General features: G+C 42.1%; 1 protein-coding gene across 1 annotated transcript; it reads left to right on the top strand.

Moving 5' to 3' along the window:
- The first annotated feature begins 268 nt into the window (after window positions 1–268).
- On the top strand, window positions 269–17,234 carry LOC139293019 (Fc receptor-like protein 5). Its single transcript, XM_070915370.1, has 20 exons — window positions 269–281; window positions 912–993; window positions 1,259–1,278; window positions 4,011–4,367; window positions 4,459–4,692; window positions 5,046–5,402; window positions 5,740–5,964; window positions 6,112–6,369; window positions 6,584–6,844; window positions 7,722–7,982; window positions 8,081–8,328; window positions 9,133–9,304; window positions 12,417–12,764; window positions 12,897–13,124; window positions 13,890–14,144; window positions 14,681–14,941; window positions 15,701–15,782; window positions 15,887–15,947; window positions 16,329–16,501; window positions 16,592–17,234. Exons 1-20 carry the CDS (start codon window positions 269–271, stop codon window positions 16,620–16,622), a joined length of 3,927 nt encoding a protein of 1,308 aa, XP_070771471.1. The 3' UTR covers window positions 16,623–17,234.

Here is a 17,234-nt window from a genome sequence, read left to right as displayed (position 1 = left end):
ATGTTTCCATGCATTGTATGGTTGGCAGTATTCTCTGGCAGCGTGTTTCTTATCTGTATATCATGTTGCAGCTGTTGCAGCCTCTTAATTTCTCTGCAGATTTCACACTGGGTGTGAACAGAGAGGAAGCTAACTAAGAATAGCACGTTGATACTTTATCTCTTATAGCTTTAAGGTTCACTGATCTAATGCATTCTTGTTCCTTCACAGCACCAGGTTCATAATAGACCAACCAGGGGGCGCTTTTACTGGTTCACCTGGAGTCACTATGACTGTCACAGGTAACATTTTCATCTGAATGTTTGTTTCTAATTGTTCAGCTTTTATTTAACTATTGTGAAAAATTGATGGTTTAGTTTGAAATGACGTTTCTTTTCTTTCCTGACTCGTCCAGACCTCCAGGTGCAGGTGGAAAGATCATCAGCCCAGTTAATGCTGAAGTGTCACAGCAGTTGTAAAGTCACTGATCATCTTTCATATGTCTGGTACAATAATGGACTGAAAATGGATGAGGAAACCTCTTCTCATAGAGTCTCTGTTAATGATAACAACAACAACAACTATTCCTGTGCTATTGAAGGACTCGCGGGTTACTGCTCTCCTCCAGTGTGTGAGTTTACTCCACAGTGTCTCTAATTAAATGTGACACTGATCAAATTTCCAAGACAGACAAACTCCCCGCTACGACATAAACTACCCACTTTATGTCTAATATTTATTCCACTGTTGTATCAACTATTTACCACTTAATATTCACTTCGACTGTGAAAACTCAAACAGACTTTAAAGTTAAAACTCGGAAATGTTTCCTCCACCAGATGCCACACCGTTACTCATGATATGAATTATTTTCCATATAGCGATTCTCTTTTAATTCAATGAAATGTGTCTTTATACATATTGTCCTGCAGATGCTCCAAAGCCTCCCTCTGCGTCAGTGAGTCCCTCTGCTGAGATAGTGGAGGGCAGTTTAGTGACTCTGGGCTGTGGCTGGTGAATCAAAACTCTTCTTCACTACAAAATGAACCCGTAAAGAGTTTCACCTTTCACAGCAGCCGCAGTCTGCTCAGAAAACAATCGTCCATGCATAATACAAAACAAAACCCTTGAGAAACTCCTGTGTTTCTATCTGCTCCATGTGTGATGGACGGTGCTCCCGAAAAGTCCTCCAGTCGTGTGTCTCTTGGGACGGCCATAATTCTTGAATTTTTGTCAAAAGAAAACAAATTTAGTTGTATGAATGTGTTGTTTTATGGAGTAACTTCCTAATTGACAGTCCTTTCATTCGATCACTGCTTTCTAGGAGCCTGGACATGAACAGCTGCCGCCACAGCCCCTGCTATCTTCCTGGCTGCATTATGCAAGAACCCCGTTTTAGCTCAAACATTTGACCTGGATGGGCTGGAAAATCCTGGAAATTGCGGTCTGTTGTGTTGATCGATTTGATCAAGGAACCTCAACTACAGTGGAAGAAAGCAGTACATTTCGATGGACCGCGCAATAGATGTGCCAACGAGCAGCCAATGGCGCCTTGCAGCCTGACTGCATCTGTTGTCTCTTTAACCACATTTGCTTGTACGTGCTCCTGGGAGCCTTTGAATGTGAGGGATCCTTTCACGTATCAGCAGCTCGGCACCACCTCACCCTGAGTCATTTTGCGTTTGTTGCAGGTGTTGTTGCCAGAGAAATATTTATTTTACATTAACAAGGCTGAAATAAAACCCAGCCTCCAGACTTCTCTCTGGAGTTCTGTATCAGTCACTTACTTAAAACACACACCACACGATCACTGGCGTTTTGGAGGAGAATCTCCATTTACTCATCTAGTTGTAGTTCCCTCCTGCAGCCACTAGATGCTAGTGAAGAGACGTTGTAAACAGAATCATTCCGACATCCTGTCAAGTACTTTTTTATTTTACCAGTTTAACCCTGTAAAGCCTGAACCATGAAATAATTGCCAGAAGTGTTTATTGAACCTTCTGACAAATAAAAAAAAAAAGAAATTAAATATCAATTTGCATATATGAGTTTAAATTTGTATTATTTTTGTACAAAAACATTTAAAACACAACATTTTTAACCCATTAAACTTTGAGTTTCAATGCCGTCCTTTCTCACATCAGGGGGCACACTAGAGGTTGGCCTTTTGCAGGGGGGGGGGGGGGGGGGGGTGTTCCTCCTGCTTCTGGAGAGGATAGTGGTCTGCCACACTTGATTTTCACACTGATGATGTAGAGGTCTCAAACACTCATGTATCAGATATGATACACTTACGTTACAGGGTTAGTTATCTTTTTTTTTTTCACTTGAATATTTATTGTCAGTATCTTTACACACATTGTCTGAATCATTTTGAATTATTATTGTATTACAGATTACATGGCTCGCCTGTTTTTGTATATATGTGGGCATTTGTCTTCTGCTTTCTATTGTTTGTATCTGTATTATGAATATTAACAACATGAAGTGACAAAACATGACAAGCTGCATCGCGTGGCTGCAGTTCCCTTTGATGGAAGATGAAGATACGGGTTTATCTGTAATCATTTTACCATGTGACATGTTTTTACCTGTGCTGAAACGTGATGGTGCTGGAGTGCACTCCAGTCTAAAGTTCAGTTGGTCACCACTGTATCGTCATGTCAGTGCTGGTCACATTGAATGAAGTTCCCTGTCTGTCCAGGAACGTTCATCACAGTTAATGCAGACTGCAGCTTCCCTGAGTGTGTGTGTGTGTGTGTGTGTGTGTGTGTGTGTGTTTGTGGGTTTAACACAACCTCAAACACAACAGCTGTTTTCTAAATTCTGAAAACAAACGTTGACAAAAATGGTGTTGTTTGGCCAGGCCAACAAAACAGCCCTGTCATGCTCTTCTACATGGAACATCGTCAAAAGTTAATTTGCAGAACAACAAACTGCTCATCTTCTTCTTCTTTTTTTTTGGGACTCGGTATCAATTTACATGCATCATGCATGTAAATAATATAAAGAGGAAGGAAGGTGGGCGGACCGGTTGTTAACAACCATCTTTTTCTCTACTTCATCTACTTCTTTCTAACGTATCGATGTGACCGGTTTATTTCATGTGCACAGTATTCACCTGTTGATGTTTTATTGTCTCTGAAGTCAGACAAAGAGACAAGAGGAGCAGCTATGGGCTTGACAGCAGCAGCTGGTGGATTTGTTGTTGTCTTCCTCCTCTCTGTGCCAGGTACTGTAAATCTGCATTTGCACTGTAGGTTATTTAGCACAATTATTTGAAGCACCTTCTTGTGGGTTTAAGAAAAAGAAAATCTCAGATAATCTACTGTTAACGATATTATGCATACCTTTAAAACCCCGCACCCAATGTTCTTGCTTGAAAAAGGAAGTAAACATGCAAATAAAATAAACAACAAACATAATACAGAACAAGCCTGCCCTACTTAACAAGGACGCGTCCAAAAGCATTCATTTAATGTTTTTCTCATATGTTCAGTCGACAGCACCTGAGGAGCCAGAATGTTTTATCATTTAACTTCAACTAACTGTTAAAAAAAGTGGAAACTCATTCTTAATTTCACCTAGCTTGTACAATTTCCCCCCGGGGATCAAAACAGTCCGTCCTCTGGAGTGACAATAAACCTGCCGTCTCTACTGTTCCTGAACGTAACTGTTGCACATAGGGATCTTTGTCTACCATGTCTTTACTTAAAACTGCCATAGAAATAGAGAGTCCTCTGAAGTGCAGCACTCAGTGCATCAAAACTACAAATAAAGTACCTACTTGTATCTGTGACTTCAGTAGACCCTTAAAAAGTGGTCATAGCCACCAGAAGCAGAACCTGTCCTGCACATCATTATTAATCCCTGTGAATCTACACATTACACCTGTTTTAGACATTTGTTGGCCTCCAAAACAAGAGCTGGATAAAAGTCGCGAAGGTGTCCGTGTCCGAGCTGCTCTGCCGCTGCAAGAATGTGAAACTCTGTCGTCTGTTGTGATGCATCTGAATCTCTGATGGTGGTTTGTGTTACAGCGGTACAGAGTCAGAACGGCTGGGGAGTGACTTACTCTTCTACTCAGATCTGTGCCTTCAAAGGATCAACAGTGGACATGCACTGCACCTACACACACCCGCCCAGAATAAATGGCCTTGATGTCAAAGTTGAGGAAAGATTCTGGTTTAAAGGCGATGCATTTGTGGATCTGGAAACAATCTCGAAGTATTCAGGTCGCGTGGAGCATATCTGTGAGGAGAACGGCTGCACTCTGAGGATCACAGACCTGAGAGAGAGCGACTCAGGTCTGTACAGGTTCAGGTTCATAACAAACCATCCATCGGGGAGATATGCGGGTAAACCTGGAGTCATGCTGTCTGTCACAGGTAACATGAAGGGTTATTAAGTTTGTTTCAAACGTTGAGTGTGTGTGTATATCAACAGTTTAGTTAAATTTGTTTTTGTTTTTTTTTACATATCCAGATCTCCAGGTGCAGGTCCGGAGACCAGACTCAGTCCTGTTTCCCTCCCGGGCAGAGCTGAAGTGTCACAGCAGTTGTCCAGCTGGTCATTCTTCCTACATTTGGTACAAGAACGGACAGAAAATAAAGGAGGACACGTCTCCTACTTATGCAGACGACATTTATTATTCCAACGACAGCTATTCGTGTGCTGTAAAAGGAAACGAGGACTTCCCCTCTCCTTCAGTGTGTGAGTTTACTCCACAGTTTTCCACTGACAAAACACCATCTGGTGGAGCCTGTAATCTATTGTATCATGACTGAGTGTAAATTAGAGCTAGCAGTTGATTAAAACATGACACATTTTTCTAGTGAAATACTGGAGACCTGGTTACCTCTTTGAATTCCTAAAATTACACAATTGGAGAAGGGAGAACAAGTGCTCACAACTTAGACGTGCACCCTGTGACGGTGTATTAAGGGGGATAAAGGCAAACAACATTGGGAACCACTGATCTACAGTAACGTATATGGCTTGAGTTGCACACACAGACAAAAGATTCAGTGCTAACTGTGCTGTTTTGAATTAATTTTATCTTTCAGGTGTCCATGATCAAACCTGCAACAGAGTGACTTACGATGAAAGAAGCATCTGCGCCTTCAAAGGCTCATCGGTGAACATTTCTTGCAGTTACAATAGTTCTGAAAATTACGTCGAATCAAAATTCTGGTTCAGTCCTGAACGTAGCGACGAGTGGCAAAATCACTCACAGCCTGAGGACCTTAGTGAAGACTGTCAGTACGCAGGTCGTGTTCAGGTCCTGGAGGCAGAGGGAGGACGCTCCACTCTGAGAGTCACTGACCTGAGAGAGAGCGACTCAGCCGAGTATCGCTTCAAATTCACAGCAGGAAGCTTTGAATGGGGGAGTAGTTTACGTGGTACAGCTCTGACTGTCGCAGGTACTGATGAACTTAAAATAATATACAAACAGCACAAAGAGTTCACAGCCACACTAGCGGCTGTAGTCTTGGTGTAGCGTGTTCTTAACATTTGCTAATTAGCAGTAAAGGTACAGCTGAGGCTCATCAATTCTGCAGGTTTTTGGGAATAAAGAAGTATTTATATTTTGGCCTGATGATGGTGCTAGATAAAAAGTTTATTTAAAGTTGAGTGGGTCATGATTATGATTATATGAAGTACTTTGCTAATCCAATCAAAAGTTTTAGTAATGCAACCTGTTACAGTTGTTTTGACGTGCGTGTTTCTAGTAACCAACGTACTTCCTCACATATCCAGCTCTCCAGGTGCAGCTGACCAAAATAACAGTCAGTCAGCCTCATATCGAGGCAGAGCTGAAGTGTCACAGCCGCTGCAGTCCGGATGGTCTTCTGTCTTATGTCTGGTTCAAGAATGGACAGAAAGTTCCTGAAGAAACGTCTTCCTATACAGTCCAGCTTGATCCTAGAGACAACGTATCCTGTGCTTTGAAAGGACATGCGGATTACCGCTCTCCTTTGCTGTGTGAGTTCACTTGTCAACATCCACTACCTGCTTTGTTTAATGTTTATGCAAACTACTGGCCGTTCACAGGTGAACGTCCACTGTGAAAACTTGTTCTCATCTTTTAAGCATGTGGATTTGTTTTTTGCATGTTTTTTCCCCCCCCAGACGCTCCAAAGCCTCCCTCTGCGTCAGTGAGTCCCTCTGGTGAGATAGTGGAGGGCCGTTCAGTGAATCTGACCTGTAGCAGTGATGCTAACCCAGCAGCTAAATACACCTGGTACAAGGAGAACCAAACACTGCCCAATAAAGACCCACAGCTGGTCTTCAGCTCCATCCGGTCCTCCGACTCTGGAGAGTATTACTGTGCAGCTGAGAACGAGCTGGGGAGGAGGACGTCTGAAAACGTCTCTATTAATGTGAAATGTGAGTGATGAATGAAGCTTGATTTGTTGTTGCAGCTCTGAGCAGCTGTAGTAGATAGTTGAGGGGCAGTTTTAGTGCCTAGCAGCATCCAGATTTGCCTGCTTCCTACTGCTGCCACACGAGTTGTGTGACAACATAATTATTTAATTATATGTGGAAGTAAAGCTACACATCCTCCCTTTATAGCTAATTTATGTTATCACGTTTCCTCCAGACGCTCCAAAGCCTCCCTCTGTGTCAGTGAGTCCCTCTGGGGAGATAGTGGAGGGCAGTTCAGTGACTCTGACCTGCAGCAGTGATGCTAACCCAGCAGCTAACTACACCTGGTACAAGGAGAACCAAACACTGCCTCATGGACCAGGCGGCATTTATGATTTCACCTCCGTCAGCTCAGAGGACAGAGGGACCTACCACTGCAAGTCTGAGAACCAATATGGACAGATCAACTCTTCACCTCAACATATAAATGTCCAGTGTAAGTAAGTGTAAATCCACCTGTACTTTTAAAGTACTTTTAAAGTACTTTTTGGATGTTGCCCCCAATTCAAAATGTCCTAGACGCTCTACATAGCTTTGTACGACAGAGTATTCGGCTCGAGCATAAAGGAGAAAGAAATGAAAGGAGGAAGATTTCTTTATTTTGTATTTTGAGAATAAAGTTGTGTACTTCTGGGCTGATTCCATTACATGTGCATGTTTTACTCCAGGATGCTTCCCATTGAAAAGCTCAGGGAAGCGGCACTGAGGTTAACATTTGATATCTATGCCTGATTAGAAGTGGTTTCAAACAGTTAGTCTCTGCACGGCCGCTTCCCTAAACTCACTCATCCAGACAGGGTCAGGGGTCAGGTGTCTGTCAGGCGGTCTGATGGGAAAAACATCTTCCTCCTCTAACTTAGTTTTTCTTTATGCCTGGCACTGATACTGAAAGTTTGACTTTATTCTCGAAATGCAAAATAAAAAAATAATCTTACCCGGCCCGAATACTCTTCCACAGCTTTGAGTGTCTACGTCACAAGAAAAACATCTACTCTTTGGTAGCCTAGCTTTCAGGAAATTTAAGATTTGTTTTTAGATAAAGTGTAGTTGACTTTACCTCTGTGTTCTTTCTTGATTTCCTGGAGCGTCTTGCGACACACAAAAAGTGTGATCTTGCATACAAGAAGAAACTATCAGTGCAGCAAGAGCCTGTTGAAATAAATGTAACACAAATGCATATTGGACTTGTGGCCGCTACAAAGCCATGTAACAAGCATGTGATTAACAAGTTTATTGTATTCCTCGTGATACAAAAGTCTGTCTCTACCATGCATGCTAATTTTATTGAAATATATCTCTATATTGTCTGCCAGATGCTCCAAAGCCTCCCTCTGTGTCGGTGAGTCCCTCTGCTGAGACAGTGGAGGACAGTTCAGTGACTCTGACCTGCAGCAGTGATGCTAACCCAGCAGCTAACTACACCTGGTACAAGGAGAACCAAACACTGCTTCAAGGGCCAGAAGGAAAGTATTATTTCACCTCCATCAGCCACCAGGACAGCGGATACTACAACTGCAAATCTGAGAACCAATATGGACAGATGAACTCTTCATCTCTATTTATAGATGTTCAGTGTAAGTCAAACTTTATTTTTAATGCTACAAAAGTCCAAATCATGCATGCTAATATTAATGGCAATTGTCTTTATACATATTGTTTAATTGTTTACCAGATCCTCCAAAGCCTCCCTCTGTGTCGGTGAGTCCCTCTGCTGAGACAGTGGAGGACAGTTCAGTGACTCTGACCTGCAGCAGTGATGCTAACCCAGCAGCTAACTACACCTGGTACAAGGAGAATGAAGACTCACCAAAAGCATCAGGACAGATCTTCACCATCACTGACATCAGAGCTGAACACAGCGGGAGTTATTACTGCGAAGCCCAGAACAGCAGAGGACGTCACAGCTCCACCTTATATCTGGTTGTTGTGACTGGTATGTTTTTCCATTGCATCTGATGCTTGTAGTATTGTTGAATCTTGAAGTTCTCTCTTTGGATTTAAGGGACTTTTTGTCATTGTATGGTGCCAGTGGGCCCAAGCATCCTGTAACAACCTGAGTGTGTTTGATTTTATTTGATTTCCCAGGAAAATGGATATTAATAGCTGCTGGAATAATGTCTGCTATTTTAATTGTCACCATACTCATCTTGGTCTTGCTATGGATTAGGTGAGCAGTAAATCATTTATTATTGAAACACTGCAAATTCATCAGTCAACAAAATTCATCATTCTACAATTAATTTATTTGTCCATTTGTTTTTTTTTTCATTCGTTCTTCCAACCAGGAAAACGAGGGCCCCTAAGCAACCGTCTGAACCCATAGAGAACCCAGACAAAAGTGCACAGGTGAGGGAGATCAGTTCAAGTACAAAATATGGTTCCCCACCTCACACAGCACCGGGAAAGTGAACTTGCAGTAGTACTCCAAGGACAGATAGTATATCTACAACTAGACAGGACAAAGTACTTTTTTTATAGGTTACCAGATTCTGATTCCTTCCTCTTCTTATGTGAGCTAAAAGTTTGACTTTTAGACTGTTAGAGTCTGGAGGGAGAAAACATCACTGAGCTAGTAAGAGAGCTGATTGACGATTAATTGAGAAATATTTATGTTATTAAAAATCCTTCCTACTGGTGTTTGAAGTTACAGTTGCTGTGGTTTCTGTTGGTCAGAGGGTCGGCTACACAAATATACAAGTAATCTGATTTGTCTAATTTTTATAGAAACAACCAGCAGAGCAGGAGGATTTCTTCATTCACTATGCCAGCGTCAACTTCACTAAGAAACAAGAAGATCCTCTCGGCTCCAATGTCAGACCAGCTCGGAAGAAGGCAGAGGAAGTGGACAGTGTGGTGTATGCTACTGTCAAATTTAACAGTGGCAGTACTGCCTCAGGTGAGCTCATCACACAGGAACATGATCAACATTGTAAGACTGAACTTCCAGAAGATGTTTGAGTGTTCTGGCCTTTTCTCCAACGTTTCTGTTGATCAGGACTTTGTTGGGTGGATTTCAGCTGCTGTATTCTGCCCCAGAAAATCTAGTTTGTGTCAATGGTCACATACAGTATATCTTAACCTTTTGCCCTTGAGAGAGGACCATGCTAGGAGTGCCCTGTGTCACTGCATCTCTTTATGTTGATCTTTGAACAATTGTCAAGTGATATAAGATGATAATGATGAGTTAAAGTCATTAAATGTCCCCATATGCAGATGATGCATTTGTGTATCTATCTAAACCTTTACATTTTTTTCCATGACTGATGGATTGCATGGCTGTATTTGGTAAGGTTTCAAGGTATGACGTCAGTGTTACTAAAACAACAGCCTAGACATTAAACCCACACATACAGTAGTGTCACACCTGAGATTAAAGCTGTGTTCTTGTGTTCAAGTGGCCAATAGATGACATGAAACACCATATCTCATTATTAAAAACATGTTCTAAACTTCAGACTGGTTAGCCTGTAAATTAAGGGTTATTAAAATTTGGATTACAGATAAAACAGATACAAGATGGTTTCATATTGACAACAGCGTTAGCATCTAGTGGCTAGTAAATCAATGTACATATGAGCGTGTGAGTGGTGTCATAAGATAGACGGTTCAGATTTTGTCAAGTCTATCTTTACATATCTAATTGCATATTTGATAAACAATTTGAGTTTAGTTTAATGATGACTGTTGGACTGCTTGTATCTTGCATGCATGTATCAAATCTTTATAATATCAGATCCTCTCATTCAGTCAAACTGTTGTGGATACTTCTGTGCTAATTTCTGAATTGTAATGTCCACTGCATGTGTAACAGAGTCTGTATGATGTGATTCCACTTGCTATTTCATGTAGATTTGTCGGCTCAAGGGCGCCCTCTCTCAGGGGTGGTAAATGCCACTGGCACCTTAGAGGCGTTGCCAGTAAGTTGCTGTGCACAGCACTGGTGCATTAATGTCTGTATGTCCGCCGGTTTACGGAAACGTTAATGAGAAGAGTTACAAATGGGTCGCTGTACTTTTTAAGTGCTAAAAATATCCAATTAACGGTATAGCACGTTTGTTAAGTTAGCTAGCTAGCGTCTGTGTTAAAATAACTTGCCGATCTTTTGTAGTGTGCTGTGTGTGAGCATCACAACTCATTTCAAACAGTCATTTTTGCTTCCGTATAGATATTATTATGGCCCATATATTGTTCTGTATGTCCTTCTGTCCTGAACACCACGTGTTTACATGTGTCTCTGGTTTGTCTTCTTTAAAGAAAGAAAACAGAGTTATTATGTCAAGAGAATAAAAGTGTCTTTGGTTGGTGTGATGAGTCACCAACTTCCGGGTCTGAAAAGTGTAAAAGTTAAGGAAGTGAACTGAACCTGCATTCTCTGACGTCACCACACAATTTATATCCATTTGGTGGCAAACTCCGCCCAACTACCTCCATATCACACCGGGCGCCACCTGGGCGGTGTGGTGGCGCAGTGGTGGGAGGTACCTCCGGAGGTTGCCGCCCCCCCCCCAGATGGAGACCGGCACCTTGCATGGCAGCTCGGTCTGCGTCAGTGTGTGAATGAGACCTGATCTGTGAAGCACTGTGTGAACCGTTAAGGTGGAAAAGCGCCACCACCACCACCACCACCTGTTCTCCACCCTCTTGTTGGTTAACATGCAGCAATAAGCACTAATATATATGTCGTGTGAATTTTCCTCTGTGTTCAAACTGTGACTGTAAAATGTATTTAAACCCTTATTTCTGTCATTATTCTTAAACATGTTTCTCAATACTTAGAATAAACACTGCGCCCAGCATGTGAGGTTTTAGTTTTTTTTGGTGTTTCCTGGCGTTTTTCTCATCATGTGCACTAATAATCTAAAGCGGAAGGGAATCTGATCGTCGATAACAGCCTGACGTCCGTCTTCTGCCGGCGGAGGAAAGACATCTTCACAGACGACGTCCGTCTTCATCGTAAGTAGACCCGCTCGCTGATGTGACTGATACAGGAAACACCTCCTGTGCAGCTTTCTGTGTCCGCTGACATTGTTGTATTTTCTCTGAGGCCACAGAGAGAGAGAGAGAGATGCGAGGAGCAGCCGTGAGTCTCACCGCAGCGCTGCGTGGATGTGTCGCGGTCCTCCTCTCCGCGTCAGGTACTGTGTGTCTGCGGTCACGCTCAGCGCCGAAAGAGGGGACTCTGGGGTCATGTGGGGCCGTAAAAGTAGGACGAAGGTCACTGGTGGAAACTTTTGTTCTTGTATCAGTTGTAATGAATATTAGGAAGATCTCGTTGTTGTGTGTCAAACACTTTTACATGCTGTAAACTGAGAATATTATGGATTGTATTCATAATTGATTACATGTATTATTCTGCTGTGTGTTTCTGCACCTTTCTGTCTTTGCTGCTGTGACTTATAAATAAAGTCTATCTTAATCTTAATCTTAATCTTACACTGAAAACACGTTGCCCTGTTATGTTTGTTCGGAGGTCGAGCCTGGTTACAGAAGCGCCAGCTTGTGTTAGTTTCTATCCGCAGCTATTTTTTACAACTGTGAAGTTTTCTAGAAGGATATTTCGAAATGACGTGACAACATACGGACTCAGTTTCTCTTCTATCGCCACGCATCTGCACCAAACCCTGCTAGTTCCTCTTTTGTGCTGCCTGACCTCAGCGTGACTTCCAGTTTGCAGGCTCTGTGCCGTGTTGTTCGCAGTTTCAGCTTTAATCTTCTTTTCATCTTCATCTTTACATCTCAGCTGCTGGAAAGTGGTTTCTCACACTTAACTCGAGAGAGAGAGAGAGAGTGTGTTCCTGTTAGAGACTCTCTAATAATTCATATTTCTCCTCTTATCCTGGTCAGTAAACTGCATCGAAGGTCCAATACATTCCTGCAGAACCTTTTATGACAATGTGCAGACAATCGGTCAGATAATTGAAGACTTTAAAGCTTGTCCAGGTTACCTTTCCCCGAAATCATATTGGTCTGTCTTATTAACCGATTGCCGTATGTGCTCTGTGTTACAGTGTTACAGGGCCAGAATGACTGGGGAGTGACTTACATTTCTACTGAGATGTGTGCCTTAAAGGGATCCACAGTGGAGATAAGCTGCAGCTACATATACCCACCCAGAGTAAATGGCCTTCCTACCATCGTGGAGAAAACATTCTGGTTTAATGGCAATGAATTTGTGGATCTGAGAACAGACCCGGAGTATTCAGGTCGAGTGCAGTATCTCTGTGATGTGAGTCGCTGCACTCTGAGGATCACGGACCTGAGAGAGAGCGACTCAGCTGAGTACAGGTTCAGGTTCATAACAAATCAGCCAGATGGGGCATATTTCGGTTCACCCGGAGTCACTCTGACTGTCACAGGTAACGTTTCCATCTGAATATTTATTCATTTAGTGTTCAACGTCTGATGAAGGTCGCTTGCGTCTGTGTGCGTCTGTATGTTGGACAGTGCAGTCTAAAATGAAGACGTCTGTTCCTTATTCACATATTCAGGCCTCCAGGTGCAGGTGAGCAGATTAGGGGTCTATCAGTCTTATAACTGGGCAGAGCTGAAGTGTCACGGCAAGTGTCATCTACCTGGTTATCTTCAGTACGTCTGGTACAAGAATAAATGGAACCTTGGTGGAAGAACAACTGATCGATATTCAGACTACTTTGGTTCTGCAGACAGCTTTTCCTGTGCTGTACGAGGATATGAGAAGCTCCGCTCTCCTGCAGTGTGTGAGTTTACTTACAGTCTTCCACTGACATGACACCACCTGATGGAGCCTTTAAGCTTTTGTACTACACCTTAACTGCATGTAACTCAAATCACTGCCCCATGAGACTGCAGACATGTTGCATTATTATCTCTTATTCCCTGTCTTCACTGCAAAATGAAGCTGTAAACTTTAAACTGTGTTAATTCTTTAGATCACAAAAAAAACCCTACATGTTTCATTCTGGTCCATCCACAAAAACAGGAGGGAAAAGAATGAAGTCAGATATTTGCCAAGTTTGGAAGAATTACAAGTGATTAGTGTTATAAGATCTGTCCGATCAGGTTTCCTTGTTGTGGACGTGATGATGTCAGAAAATGTCACAGTAGGAAAAAATGTCTGATACAAATCTTCTTACATGTTTGTACATATATATTTTTAATGCTCTAATTTAGCTTTTTTTTTTACCAACGAGATGAAATCAGTATCATATCCTTGGTCCTGTGCCTCACACACACACACACACACACACACACACACACACACACACACACTACAGCAGCTGCAGTCCAAAGGATGAATGAAAGAAACGTCTTAAAGGACGTGAAGATGACCTCTGTCCTTCAGTGTGTGTTCACTTCACTGCGTCAGTAACAAAACTTGGACATCATGTAGTTTCTGATACGGGAGGAAATGAAGCTCCACCACCAACGTAGTGTTTGTCTGAACTGTGATCCATTTGAAATGTGCTCCTCGTTGTTAAATGTGTTCATGTTTTGTCCTCCAGACGCTCCAAAGCCTCCCTCTGTGTCAGTGAGTCCCTCTGCTGAGATAGTGGAGGACAGTTCAGTGACTCTGAGCTGCAGCAGTGATGCTAACCCAGCAGCTAAATACACCTGGTACAAGAAGAACCAAACACTGCCCAATAAAGAACCACAGCTGGTCTTCAGCTCCATCCGGTCCTCCGACTCTGGAGAGTATTACTGTGCAGCTGAGAACGAGCTGGGGAGGACTATTAAACTCATCTCTATTAGTGTGGAATGTGAGTAAAGCTTTATTACCCATAATTTCCGCAGTTCTGCCTGTTTCACATTCACAGTCTGCTGCTGTAGTTCAGCAGATGATGAAAAGGGATGCACGGATGTTCAGGGGATTCAAACCATCAGTAATCCAGAAAACCATCTCTAAAGTTTCAGATTCTCCCCCACATAAATATATATATCCAACATGAAAATGATCTTCATGTACTTGTAATTCACTGGGGAACACTAATGTAGAGGACACCTTCACTGCAGAAAATCAGATTTATGTTCTTTTTTGAGATAAAACGAGACCATGAAAGCACACGTCAAAACATCAAGGAAATATAAACGATATTGATTTCTTAGCTTGTACTAACCAGGAGTGTAATCAATAACTATAGACCAAACTCTCATCGATAGTCAATCAGGGCCATCACTCCAATATTTTCAACACATTTAAAACATATTTGTGTAATGATTTACGTCTCTGTTTACCCTTAAAAATGTGAGAACATTCTTCTAGTCTCCTCTCCTCCTCTGATTTGATCTTTTCCAGATCCTCCAAAGCCTCCCTCTGTGTCGGTGAGTCCCTCTGCTGAGATAGTGGAGGGCAGTTCAGTCAATCTGAGCTGCAGCAGTGATGCTAACCCAGCAGCTAACTACACCTGGTACAAGGAGAATGAAGACTCACCGAAAGCTTCAGGACAGAACTTCTCCATCACTGACATCAGAGCTGAACACAGCGGGAGTTATTACTGCGAAGCCCAGAACAGGAGAGGACGTCACAGCTCCACCTTACACCTGATTGATGTGGCAGGTGAGTTTTACACACATTCTGCGCCAGAAGTCTACATATAATTAATTTGTCTTTAATCTCTTTAACCTCTGGATAGGAGGCAGACTGCTCTGCCTTCCTAGAAAAGCTGATATCAAGATCCACAGAAGAGAACTCGAGAGGCCAGAGTGCCTAAAACTAATGCAGGCCTTTGTATTTTGGTTGCGTCAATCACAAGGTCACCCCACCTTGACGCGTGCCCTGCTTTAGCGTTTATTTTACTCTAAATGGGACCATAATTTACTAAATGAACATCCTGCTGTATTGAAGAAGACTTGAAACTAGAGACTGAGGTCATAAACTCCTTAGGAAAATGTTTACTGAGGTAATGAATCAAGAGAGAAGTCGGGTCATTTTTTCTCATAGACTTCTGTACAATCGGACTTCTTTTTGCAACCAGTGTAGTCGCCCCCTGCTGGCCATTAGATAGAATGCAGGTTTAAGGCACTTCTGCTTTGGCTTCACTTTTCAGACGTCGGTGCTTGATTGAGACACAGCACAGGAAGCTGAGGTGTCTCAGGGCATCCTCGATCGGCCTGAAAAATCCAGTATTGGTCAGGCTGTACTGCATGGGCCCACAGGCAGGAAATGAACCATGAATGTAATACGTACATATACACCGTGGACCCGGACAGGCGTTTTGCTTGTTTTGTCATATATCACTCTATGGGACCATTGAGTCCAAACATGCTGTAACACCCTAAGTAACTGTTTTTTTTTTTTTTAATCACCATTTCTCAGGAACAGATAAATTAATAGCTGCTGGAACAATCACTGTTGTTCTCCTGGCTATCATATTCCTCTCTGTCTTCCTGTGCATCAGGTGAGCAGTTCTGTTTTAACTGAATCACTGAAAGTTAAATAATTGAAAGTATACTTGCCTAAAACATTCAACCATTTATTTTCTGAATTATTTCTCCTAACCAGAAAAAAGAGGACTTCCAAGGAATCCTCTGAGGCTGAAGAAAGACCAGACAACATGGAACTAGTTACGAATATTATTCTATTGCAAAAGAAAGAAACGTTTCCTGTTCATTCATACTGCTGAGTCACTCTCTGACTTTAAGCGCTTCTAGAAAACGCATCTGAGAAGGACTTCATGTTGCTCTTTTGACATCCGTCTTCACAGAAATGAATTTCTATTATGCTCTCTTTGATTCTCCTCTTGTCTTGTCTTGTGACTAAATTCCTAATACGTCCAATCCTGTCACGCAGCAGCATGTTGGCGAAGCAAGCAATTTGTTGCCATCATTACCACCGCTGCTTTGGCCCTTTCCGTCCTGGTTGCGATCCTCTGCAAGATTGCACCATTCACGTGACCTTGTCATGTGAAATGCGCAGCTGCAAGTAATTTTGTCCACCTGAACAGGGACAGGCGGAGGAGCAGGATAACCTTCAGTATGCCAGCATCCACATCTCCAACATCCAGGCAGACCCTCTCTACTGCAACATCAGACCAGCTCAGCCCCTCAGACACGTGGAGCAACAAGAAGTCATTGAGTACGTTGCTGTCAAATTTAACAGTGGCAGTACGGCACAGAGGTGAGCGGCTCTTCTACGTTTGTTGCTTTTGCATTTGATGTATGATGGAAATTATATTACTTCACACTATACCTTCTTTGTTTTTCTCAGAACCAGAGAAACTGGAGTCAACACAACCTGATGACCACAACAGGCAGCGCATTTATAGTCTGATATTTCTTCCTTTCTTTATAAACTTTGTATTCAAGCGGATAACTATTGATTTTTAAAATATATTTCTCAGAACGGACGTCTCCAAGAATGTACCAATTAATTATATGCCTTTTTTAAATGTAACATACATTGTTCAGCTTAGTTTTATTTATTTTTTTGATTTTTACAACTTGACAAAGAAGAAAAACAATTACATGTTGAACAAAACAAACCGAGTTTATGAAGGGGTCCCAGATCTGATGGAAATGATGTTGTTGATGTTTCATTGTATAAGTAATTTTCTCTAAAGGGAGAGTTGTAGGTAGCTCGGACAACCATCTGCTTACTCTTGGTCTTCTGATGTTTTTCCCATGAGAGGGTTATTACTCCTTTTGCCAATAATATGCTTAAATCTACAAATACTTTCCAATTATTTGGGTATAAAGCTAATAGAAACAGCTGTGGGACTAAGGGTACTGGAATCTGTAAAATGTCTTGGATGCTTTGTTTAAACTTCTTGCCAGAATTTTTGTGCCAAATACAGTGGAACAGTGTACCATTTTCCTTCTCACATTTGGTACAGATATCGGGGATGACTCTA

Source organism: Enoplosus armatus, chromosome 2 (genome assembly GCF_043641665.1).
Source record: "Enoplosus armatus isolate fEnoArm2 chromosome 2, fEnoArm2.hap1, whole genome shotgun sequence".
NCBI lineage: Eukaryota > Metazoa > Chordata > Actinopteri > Centrarchiformes > Enoplosidae > Enoplosus > Enoplosus armatus.
Note: the sequence above shows the minus strand (reverse complement) of the source record. Positions and strands in the feature narration are given on the sequence as shown.

Bases quoted from the DNA above. Each gene is read 5' to 3' on its own strand.
- LOC139293019 (XM_070915370.1), top strand. The intron at 4,368-4,458 runs GTAACATGAAGG...TTTTTTTTACAT, and splicing joins AGTCATGCTGTCTGTCACAG to ATCCAGATCTCCAGGTGCAG. The intron at 15,948-16,328 runs GTTACGAATATT...CCACCTGAACAG, and splicing joins GACCAGACAACATGGAACTA to GGACAGGCGGAGGAGCAGGA.